The 10,847-nt window shown below is 62.1% G+C and overlaps 1 protein-coding gene across 1 annotated transcript; it reads right to left on the bottom strand.

The window, feature by feature from the left end:
• Window positions 1-3,105: 3,105 nt before the first annotated feature.
• LOC109676761 (transmembrane protein 59-like) lies at window positions 3,106-6,405 on the bottom strand. The gene is made up of 8 exons (XM_020153038.2): window positions 6,185-6,405; window positions 5,576-5,720; window positions 5,375-5,469; window positions 4,560-4,712; window positions 4,040-4,142; window positions 3,742-3,859; window positions 3,540-3,657; window positions 3,106-3,372 (listed from the first exon to the last, which is right to left on the bottom strand). Exons 1-8 carry the CDS (start codon window positions 6,356-6,358, stop codon window positions 3,244-3,246), a joined length of 1,035 nt encoding a protein of 344 aa, XP_020008627.2. The 5' UTR covers window positions 6,359-6,405; the 3' UTR covers window positions 3,106-3,243.
• Between the last annotated feature and the right edge of the window lie 4,442 nt (window positions 6,406-10,847).

Here is a 10,847-nt window from a genome sequence, read left to right as displayed (position 1 = left end):
GCAGTCTCTGGCTCGCTGTCAGGCATTTTTTCCTGTCCTTGCGATCAGTCAGTCCTTCAGTGAAATGTCAGCTCTCCAGGGAGGATGGCGGCCTGGTGGCCGGCCGTGTCAGAGCCTTTCGGTTTTGTTTTTTTATTTTCGACACAAGGTCCAACTCGGCAGCTCAGGCTTCCTGGAACTTGCTGTCCTCCTGCACGTGAGGCCACCGCACCTGGCTGGTTATACATATACATATATGTGAACGGTTGTCACAGCTCCAAAACGGAAACAGCCCAGAGGCCCCAACAACAGCTGGACAGAGATACAACAATGACATAGTCACCCCGTGGAATGCTATACAGCAAGGAAAAAGACTGGCTTGCCACCATGAGCCTTCCATGCTGGATGTCACCAACACAGTGGGGCCACAGATGTGTGAAGACTTCATTCATCAACACACCTGGCTGGGTTATTTTAAAACGAACTGAAGCCGTCAATGGACAGAGGTGTCGGGTTCAGGGCTACCTCTGGAGGGTGACAAAGTGACAAGGAACATGGAGATCCCCCCCCTGCAAAAAAATGTGGTGTCCTCACACCAGACACAGAGAGGAGCAATGGTCAGGGTCACAGTGGGGGAGATGACGTCTCTGTCTTAGTAAGAACAGAAGCCAGAACAGTCTAGAATGTTCTAGAACCTTCCGGAACATTTGGAAAGTTCTAGAATGTTCTGGAATGTGCCAGGTGGCCATGACACAGAAAGGCCCGAAAACGCTCCGGGCATGGCACTGGGGGCCTTGGTGGCTTCCGAGGGAAGCGGGGGGCCGGGAGCGAGGGTGACGACAGACAGACGTACTGACAGCAGCCGTCTCGGTGGGGCGTGCGAGGCAGCTGTGACCAGGACGCCCAGCCTGTCACATCTGGAAGGAAGGCCATTTATCACAGCAATCATCGCACAAGCAAACAAGCCACCGCTTAACCGTCTACATGACAAATGCTGGGGCCTCGGTGACATCGCTGAGCCTCGCGGAGCTGGGGGACCCTGGGCAGGACGCTCAGGGCGGAGGGGACAGTCTGCCGGGGTCCCAGAGGGGAGGGACGTCAGGGGGACCTGGGTGACGCCCCCCATCAAAAGGGACGGTGACAGTCTCCATTGTCCCCCGATGGCGTTCGCTGTCTTTTTTTTTTTTTGGTGGAAGTGGGATTCGAACTCAGGGCCAACATCTTGAACTGTGTCCACTGGGTGCCTGCTGGACGCTGGGGACACTCACGGCCCCCTCTCTTCCCCGGGCTGCGTCTCTGTCCTTGTCGTTAGGGAACCGGGATGGCCGGTTCCCATGGCAACTCCGTGCTACCCGGCCACATGGGTGCTCCTGCTGGTTGCCATGACGCCAGCCACCCACCCATCACCACCGTCGCCATCGTCCCCACCACTTCCTGGTCCGTGTGCAGCGGCAGAGGAAGATGGAGGTGGGCAGAGCCTTGGGGACGGAGGACGAGACTGAGGGTCAGGAGTCACAGCCAGGCTGTCCTCAGCCCGTGTGGCCAGCGGGGCCAGGGCTGGGTCCTGGGCAGAGTAGCCTCGGGTCTTTGGGTAGCATCTGGGGACCATGATGGTCACTTCCTCTGCATCCGCGTTTCTGGGCACCAAGGTCGTGATGGACCAGGGCCCAGTGGCCGGGGACCAAGACAGGCTGTGAATTTGTGAGTGAGGGCAAAAGGCCCAGTGACAGCCACCGAAGTGACATAAGGTTTAAAAAATGACCCAAGGGCTGGACGCCATTTTGGAGATGGGGAGGGTCTCGGGAATTATTTTACCCAGGCTGGCCTCGAACCGCGATCCTCCAGATCTCAGCTTCCTAAGTAGCCGGGATTACAACCCCAGAACAAGGCCCATATCTGCGGTCACACTTGCTCCAGTCCACATGGAACTGGACCCCGAGGGCAGCTGGGACCTCTGCGGTTGCCGTGGAAACAGTCACGGGCCTATGGGATGCGTGGGGATGCTGGGGAGGCAGAGGGGACGAGGGTCAGGTGAGTGGACGCTGGAGGCCTGGACCACAACCCTGCTGGTTATGCTTCCCGGGCAGCTGGGGTGACAGGCGTGCACCACTGCGCCCAGCTTTTATCGGTTGAGATGGGGTCTCCAGAAGTTTTTGTCTGGGCTGGCCTCCAATGGTGGTCCTCCCAATCTCTGCCTCCCGAGAGCTGGGATTACAGAAGTGCCCCTCCATGTCTGCCTTAATTAATTAATTGTTTAAGATAACTGATTTAAGTTCATAAAAAAAGAATAAAGAGTAACTCAGAAGTGATGATTTAGTGACTGTTAGCAAAGGCGTGCTAGAGTGTGGGTGACAGAGGTGACATTGCCACCAAGCCGAGGGTGAAAGACCCCAGCTCCTGTCCCCTTCCATCTCCGACAGCCGTCCCTCTGAAGGACGGAGCCCAGTGGCAGGCAGGGGTCCCCAAGGGGCCGATCCCCAGCCCACGGCCTATCTGTGACTCCTTTGTCACCCACTGGAACCACGGTGTCCCTCGTCCCAGCCCGGGAATGTCCTCTGTGAGTCACAGATGCCAGCTCCAGGAGCATGACCGGACAGCTCGGGGGACACTGTCGGTTCGCTGAATCTTTGCGTTTTAATTTTTGCCACGTGGCAATGAAATGACGCAGAATGGGGACTTGGGGGGTGGCTTGGTGACAGGGCTTAAGGTCTGGGTTCCAACCCTGGCTCCAGAAAGAAGGACACGACACGGACAGAACAGAGGGACAAGGTCCAGGGAGGGGACCCTGCCGCCATGTTAGGGGTGTGGATTGGGGAACCGGGGTGGGACGTTCTGGCCGCACTCAGGCTCCCCGCGCGGACAGACAGACAGACAGAAGGCCAGGCGATGACACACGGTTTATTCCTTTCCCCCATGGAGTAGCTGCCACCCGCATCCCGGGGGTGACCGGGTCTCCAGAGAGAAGGACAGGAAGAAGCGGGAGCCCCAGCAAAAGTGGGGGGCTCCCCATGGCCTCAGCCCCCCACCCCGCTCCCAGAGACGTCTGGCGGAGAGAAAGGGGAAAGGGGACACGAGACAGGCTCAAATACCCAGAAAGCCACACGACAGAAGACAAAAGGGACAAAGCCCCAAAGAAAGAGGGACAGGCGGAGGAAGCCAGGCCTCGTCCACCCTCCTGCCGTGGCCAGGCATGGTGTCCCCAGGACTGAGGGACAGGACGAGGGAGAAGGGGAAAAGCTGGGGTGGAGGGGACAGCTGAGGGACCTACAGCTTGGTGAGGTCCAGTCTGAGCTTGTAGGGAGGGGGACTGTCCTCGTAGGCGGGCGACGGGGGTGGGTACAGAGGCCAGTCCGGCTCCACCATGAAGCCCTTGTGCTGCTCCAGAGTCAGGGGCTGTGGGGACAGGGACGGGGACACGGCCCTGCTTGCTTGCTGGGGGAGGGGGGCGGGGGACACTGGGCAGCTCTCATGGTGCAAAAAAACCGCCCTCCATATGCCGGCCTCCCTGAGGCAAGGTGGCCGCCCTCAATTTGGGTCCCCCTGGCCAGGGACCCACCTACCTGGAACTTGACGTGGTGGCCAGGCGTGGTGACCAGTGTGGAGCAGCTCAGACACAGCGTGACCAACACGGACAGGAAGAGGCAGCCGGCCAGGATCCAGCGGGGCAGCCCCGAGCGCCTGTCCCCACAGTGACGCTCAGCTGCCCCGCCGAGACCCGGGCTCGGGTCCCTCCCGCCGTCCACCCCAGGGCCGGCCACGCACCGCGACATGCAGCTGAGGAAGTCATTGTCCTGGGGCTCCTCGGCGTCCACCTTGGCCTTGCTGCTGGTCCGCACGCGGATCTTGGCCTTCCTCACCTTGTCCAGGGGGCCGACGTGGTCTGAAGGATAAGCGTCCGCTTAGGGGACCCCAGACCCTCGCGCCAGAGTGGCCACGCACGGGGTGAGCAGGCCAGGGCGTGGGGCGACGGGGTTGTCACATCGGCCACGGACCCCGAGGACCATCTGCAGGCTGCCTGTGGCAGTGTCCCCGGGGGCCAGCTCTCAGGGGCCAGCCTTACCCACATGCACCTCCAAGGCGTCAGGGTGGGACCCCCGCCAGGTCACCTCCACACGCTGCAGACGGCCCTCCTGGAAGCCGAGACTCTCCACCACAGGCTGGGTCTGAGCAAAACAGGGGGCACCGTTCCACAGGGGGACGGGTGGGAGGCCCCATCCCATGGACGGTGATGCCAGGGGTGACACCCCTGCCCTCGATGGCCCCTGCCTTAACCCCATCCTTTAGCTGTCTAAGTAGACAGGGCAACACACCGACTGACTGAGGGGCGACTGACTGACTACACGACCTGGCCTGGACCAGAGTATAAACCCCAGGTCGGTTCAAAGCCCAGCGGGACTGTGCCTGGACCCTTGGACGTCCACCCTGTGGCGTGCCTGGAAATGAAGCCATCACAGAGGAAAGCTGTCCGGGCAGTGGAGTGAGACGGGGAGCTCCTGGATCCAGCCATGCCTGAAGCAGCCCACCTTCTCACTCCGCCCGCCCACCCGTCACGCTGGCCCGGCCCCTGCCACAGCTGTCACCTGGAAGACCACCACCTTCCCATTGCCAGTCTGCAGGTAATATGTCCAGGTGGAGGACACGAAACCCTGGGCCGAGTTCACCAGGTCATTGCAGAGAGTGGAGAACAAGTCCAGGAGGGGCAGAGCCCCGCTGGGCGCGTCCACGACCTTTCTCTGGAGAGCAAAGAGAAATCAACGAGGTGGGGCAGGAGGTGACAGAAATCAACCGATGGCAGGAGGTGACACAACGCGCCATGTTTCAGTCTGGCTAAGTCCTTCGTGCCTGTGTGCCCCTGGGGAAGTAGACTGTCTTCTCTGAGCCCTGAAAAGAAGGTGACGGCCTTTTGGCCAGCTTCTGATGACCAGTGGCCACTTTGGCTAAAAGAAAAAAACCCTCTCTATTCTCATTCTTATTTTGACACACTCCAGTGGGATTGAGTGCAGGGCTTTGCTGGACAGGGCAAGCCGGGAGGGGACACGGAATAACACAGGTAAGGGGACTCTGGGGGGCAGCCCCAGCCCACAGGTCTCTGGCTGGGCCTCGTGACTTCCTGCGCCTCAGTGTCCCCGACGTGGCTGTGACATGTGGTGATTTCGGCTTCGGGGTTGTGTGCGTGTGTGCACTTAACCTCACTTCCCAGCCCCTCCAGGTGACAGTGGTCACCTGCGTGTCACCGGGACGGGGCAGCTCAGGCGGAGCTGAAGATTAAGCAGTTAAAGGACGGCCACAGCCTGGTGATGTCACTCTCGCCTCCCTCATGCAGCCTTAGCTGTGTCACCGGGCCAAGGCTGAGGGACACACGGGGGGGGGGGGGACACAGGCTGGGGACACCCACCTTCTGCTCCAGCAGCTCGGGCTCAGGGACCTGGCTCCAGCATCCCTCCCTGCAGGCCTGCTGCTCTGTGTCCTTCACGTAGGCCTCCACGCAGGCTGCAGGGGACCAGGGGACCCGGCGGGGGTGACCGGCCCTGCCCAGTCACCTTCCCCACCCCCACCCCACCCCAGCCGCCCAGCCGCCCGCCGGCCATGGCCTCACCTGCTTCACACTCGGTCTGGGTGGCATTGGGCTTGGGGCTCCTGGCCACAAAGTGACAGATGGAGAAGAGGCGGCAGCCCCGCTCACAAGCGCTGACCAGCACGGCCTGGTCCCCGGGGGACTCGGAGGGACCCTGCTGTCCCGCCTGGAGGAAGGGGACCCGGCTCAGGCAGAGGAGAGGGGGACTGGAAGCACCATGGGGGTCCCTCAAAGCCTAAAAATATTTCTGGAGGTTCTCAGAAGGAGGATGAGAGGGACTGACGACACCGGACAGACAGCCAGGGACCGGGTAGGGCCAAATGGCCCCTCTGCAGCTTCCAGGGGGACAGGGGTGGGAAGGGGGTGTCTCAGGCCCGAGGAAGGGTGCTCAGAGCAGGGTCTGTGACCCTGTGGATCAAACCCCGGGGGGCACCGGTCTGCGGGAAGAGGACGCAGAGGACAGTGAGGAGGGAGGTGGGGTTTGGGCACCCCAAGGTCCTCGCATAGCGGAGAGGGGGACCCAGAGGGGTGACATCAGGAGCTGGGGTCCCAGCCGCCTCTCCTGGGAGGACTCTGCACCCCAAGTCATCCCCCACCAGAGGGCCCCCCGTCCCTCCCCTTGGGGGTCACCTGCGAGGGTGCCGGGCCGGGGTCGCGCTGGCGACACCGCTGCTGGCAGCTCTGCGTGTCCCCGAGCTGCGGGGCGAAGGGGTCGCGGGGGGGCGGCGCGGGGGCGGCGGAAGGCGACACCAGCAGCAGCAGCAGCAGCAGCAGTGACGGCGTCATGGCCCTGACCGCAGCCATGGCGGGCCGAGCGCGGGGGGCGATGCGGTGGCGTTGGGGACCGGGCGCTGACGTCACCCGAGCGAGGCAGCCTGGGAAGGGGGGGTGGGGAGCAGCGCTGCGGCACTGGCGGGGTGGGGGGTGGGGGGTGGGGGGGGTGGGGTGGTCTCCATGACACCTGCGCCAGAGACCAAGAGAGGACACGTAGGGTGCTGCCATGAGCTGGGGGTGGCAAAGAAGGGACATGACGGGGCGGAGGCCACAGTGGAGACCTGGTCAGCATCTCTTGTGACGCCGGGTCAGAGGGGCACAAGCCTCCTCCAGGAAGCCCTCAGAGCCTGGCCACGGCCCCCCCACCGCCACCATCGTCACCTCACTCTGGTCCAGCCCAGATACACGCACCTGGGGGGAGGCCCCCGCCTCTGTGTCCCAAATGGTGGGGTCCTTCTAAGCGGGGGGGGGGGTGTCCCTCGGATGGAACAGGGGTGCCTTGCGAGGACAGGGAGGGGCTGGGGGGAGGGGTCCCTGCAGTGGGGGAGGATTTGGGATTGCAGAACTTCCCAAACTGGGAGCTTCTGGTCCCGGGATTTAGTGGGAGGGGACACAAAGGTGCCCACGGGGCTGCTAAAATTGGGAAATCTTGGGTGGGGGGGCCAAACACGGACACTTTTGATTTCTGCATCTGCCACGCCCCATGGTGACAGAGAGCTCTTCCCCACTAAAGGGGCTCCCCTGTAAACTCTGGTCCTCTGCAAAGGTGTCTCCCCTCCTTTCTGCCATTGTCGCCTGCACAGGTGCCTGCAGAGGCCGGGGCGCGCGTCCCATGTCCCCGCTCCGCCCCTGCAGACGGGGTGGCAGCTCGCAGGGTCACCGGGTCACAGGGAGCCGCAGGTTCCGGGCGGGAAGGAGGCGGGGGGGGGGGGTGTGGGGATGGGCGGGGGGTCTGGCGCGCCCCTTTCCCTGGCTGGTCGCCTTGCTTTCATCTCCGAGGCCCAGGCCGGCCCCCACGTGGCTTAATCAGGCGCGGCTGTGCCTGGCGGACCCGAACATCTGGATCCCTGCGCGGCCCCTTCCCCGCCCCGCCCAGCCTGGGCCTCCCGCCCGCCCCGCCGTGCGCACCGGGGATGGAACCGCGCGCGCGCCCTGGGGACGCGCGGTGTCCCCCACCCTCACCCCCGGCCGGCTCCCATCGGCTGGGCACAGCCAGGACTCAAGCCCACACACGTCCTCTGCAGAGTCCCCAGCGCTCACCCTGCGCAATTCATCCCAAACCAAACACTTGTGGGCCACCACCCTATAGGAGAGATACTGGGAAGCGTCGCCCATTCCCAAATTAGGAAACCGTAGTCCAAAGGGGTTGGGCCCAGGTGACAAACAAGCCAGAGGAGGAAAAGCCACCAGAGCAGTGGCCAAAGCTTGGAGAAGGGGAAGGGGCGGTGGAGTTAGGGGTTTAGACTGGACAGACACAAAAGGAAGGGTACCTTTTGCAAAAAGGGAAACTGAGGCTGTAGGGATTCGGCTGCCCAGGGGAGGAGTCTGATGGCCGCTCACCCGCCCCCCTTTCCGCTCCATGAGGCAGCAGGAAGGAAGCGGAAGAGGACTTGACCCTGGCCCCCCAGGTGAGCCCCCCTCAGTCCCCCACTGCACCCCTCCTGTGGTCCCCCAGGGAGCCAGCCCAGGTGAGGGGCGGGCAGGCCGGCGGGCGGCCGGGGTCGGGTTTCAGGAAATCCGCCGACATTCCTTCGGGGCTTAAGAGGGAAAGTTGACTCGACGCCGCCCCTCGTCGTCCCCCCCCACACTTCCTACCCCCCGGGGCGGCCTGGCCTGGGGGCGGCGGGCGGGGCCCCCCACCGGCGTGAATCAGCGGCAGGCCACGCGTCCGGGAAGCAGTGGCCTCCGAGGTCAGGGCAGCCAGTGGACAAGCGCCCTTTGTCCCTCGCCGCTCTTAGCACGACCCCGCTGACCCCCACCCCCAAGCCGGGCCCAGGCGGAGGAGGCAAGGCAGGGTGGCGCCTTAGCTTGCTGACAATGGGGGGGGAAGGAGGGTGCACGTGGAAGGAGGGGGGTGCAAGTTTGCAAGCCCCCCCAATACCTCTCCAAGCAGCTGGGACCCAGACTTGGAGATTCTTCAGGGTGCAGAAGGACAGGGAACCAGCCTAGATCTCAGAGGCCACGGTGCACGCGAGCTTAGGGCCTGATGTCCAGAGTACCCCAAATTTGAAACCTGGGCATCCCCACTTCCCAAGGAGATAATGACAAAGTCTGGGTGCATGCAGCCCTGAACCAGGTTCCCAGAACCCCAAATGTCTGGAGAATAGGCCTCTCGCCCACTGTGGCCCTGGAGGAGGGGGTACCCCAGCAAGGGGCAGCTCTCTTCACTTGGCTCCGGGCTCCCACAGGACACGGGACCTCCTCGATCTGGTGCGCTTCAGCCCCTCTGCCCCCCAATCCTGACCTTACCCGCAGGGTAGCCTTGCAGGGGAAGGAGGGGCAGCAGGGTGGCGGCTGTCCCTTCTCCTAACACAAGTGCTCAGTGCATTCCCAGCCACCTTGGAGGACTTGGGTCAATATTTGACAGAGTTCTACCCATGCCTGGTCCCCCGTTGGGCAAAGAGATGGAGGGGCTGGGGAGGAGGGGGGTCAAGTTGCTGGGGGTGCCCTGGAGACGGAAGGAGCACTTGGGGTCCACGCTTGCTTTTTCCCTAACATCCAGGATCTGGGGTAATAGTCACCCAGACGCAGAGGTCGTGCTCCAGGGTGGGACTGGGCAGGATGGGGAAATAGGGGTGTCTACCAGCTGGGAACACACAGCCAGTTTTGGGGGGGTCAGGAGCCAGCCTGGGAACTCAAGCAGCAGACTTGACTTGTAGGGGGGCTGAGCTCTTGTAGCTGAAGGGACTCGGGGTGTATGAGGTTCTTCTGTGTCCTTTTTCTTTTGCAAGTGTTTATTGAGTTCTTTGGCTCTCCCTGGGCCCGCCATGGGGTCCTGCAGAGGGGCTCAGGATCTTCTGAATAGCAATAGGTGTTTGAATAACTGTGAGGAGGACTATAAAAGACACTGGTGTGCGTGGAGGGGAAGGACAGGGCCTCTCTGAGGACCTGGGACCTCACAGAAGATGGGTTTGGGAAAAGCATCCTTGCAAGAAACAGCCCATGTGCCAAGGGCCCTGGACAGTGACAAGCTGCCAGGCAGGGGCTGGACACAGTGAAGGAGAGGAGGGGAGAGCCCCGGGGGTGGGGAAGGTGGTCTGCTCTTGGACAAAGGCAAGGGGGTTGGGGGACAAGACCTGGAGGAGGCCGGCGGGGAGAGGATGGGGAGAAGGGGTCGGGATCCATCTCACGGTGGGGTGTGCTTTGCAATCGGAGCCAACAGGCCTTGCCTGATGGATAGGACGCGTGGGAAGAGAAAAGCAGTTGTCACGCGGGCTTCCAGGTCTCGGGCCTGAGCACCTGGGTGGATGGGGGAGGAGCACAGATGGAAAGGGGGGGTGGATTAAAGCTGTTGCTGAGATCCCCCCCCAGCAGAGGGACACATATGTCTACCCAACCCTGAGCATGTGCAAGCAGGGGCTGGGGGAAGGGACACTGAGTGTCCGCAAAGAAAAACAGCCAAGACCCACCATCTCCACTGAATCCTTGCGCTCACCTGGCAGGCTAGGACTATGTTCCCATTTTTCAGAGAGGGCACACATACATCCCCACAGGCCACCTTTGCTCCAGAAGAACGTGCCCTACTGGATGAAGGGCTTAGATTTCTGGAGAATTCTGCTTTATTGCCTCTTGTCACGGAAACTTTTACGCTGGCCGGGAGTTGTCCACCACTCAGAGGCAAAAGAGCACAATGGGCCCTCCTTGGTTTTGCTTCTGTCCCTGGCCATCCCATCTCCACCCTTCTGTCTGGTTGGTTTTTGGGATTTTTTGGATAGTCCGGAGTCTCAGCTGGGGGTCCAAGATGGAGAGGGTAGGGGCAGCCCTGAGTGGACAAGGTGAGGCCCCCCAGCTCTCCACTGTCACTTTCACTCTCTTGGCTGGTTGGGGACGTGCAGGGAGATCCAGGCTTGTAAAGAACCCCACAATGGGGGAGTTACAGCCTTTAAGGGCACTGGGGCTGGGGGTGGAGCCGCTACCCAACCCAAGTGAGGCTGGGACCACCCGGGAGCTCTCATTTCACGCACACCCGTGATTGCGGCCTTGGAGGCCAGGAACTTTTTTTTTTGTTGTTGTTGTCTTTTTTTCCCCCGTGGGCACCAAATGAGGGTGGAGACGAAGAAGAGGGGGATGAGACGCCTGAGCCGGGAGGGGTCCGGAAACCCGAGCAGTGGCCAAAAATAATAACAGAGAGAAGGATCTTTGCGCAAAAAGGAAGATAAACTATGCGTCGCTCCGGGCAGCCGGCGTTACCTGCAGTTGGCGGGCGGCGGCCGCCGAGCGATTACTCACCGCGTGGTGCACCCCACCCGCGGGCCGCTGAGCGGATTTTTCCGTGGGGGGGAGATGTGAATGACTCTTG

Source organism: Castor canadensis, chromosome 14 (assembly GCF_047511655.1).
Source record: "Castor canadensis chromosome 14, mCasCan1.hap1v2, whole genome shotgun sequence".
NCBI classification, from domain to species: Eukaryota; Metazoa; Chordata; class Mammalia; order Rodentia; family Castoridae; genus Castor; species Castor canadensis.
This window is presented reverse-complemented; position numbering and strand designations above follow the sequence as displayed.

Coding starts and splice junctions, on each gene's coding strand:
- LOC109676761 (XM_020153038.2), bottom strand. CDS start 6,358: ATGGCTGCGGTCAGGGCCATGACGCCGTCACTGCTGCTGCTGCTGCTG. Junction 5,470..5,575: donor CCAGACCGAGTGTGAAGCAG/GTGAGGCCATGG, acceptor GGTCCCCTGCAG/CCTGCGTGGAGGCCTACGTG. Junction 3,658..3,741: donor TTCCTCAGCTGCATGTCGCG/GTGCGTGGCCGG, acceptor CTGTGGGGACAG/GCGCTCGGGGCTGCCCCGCT.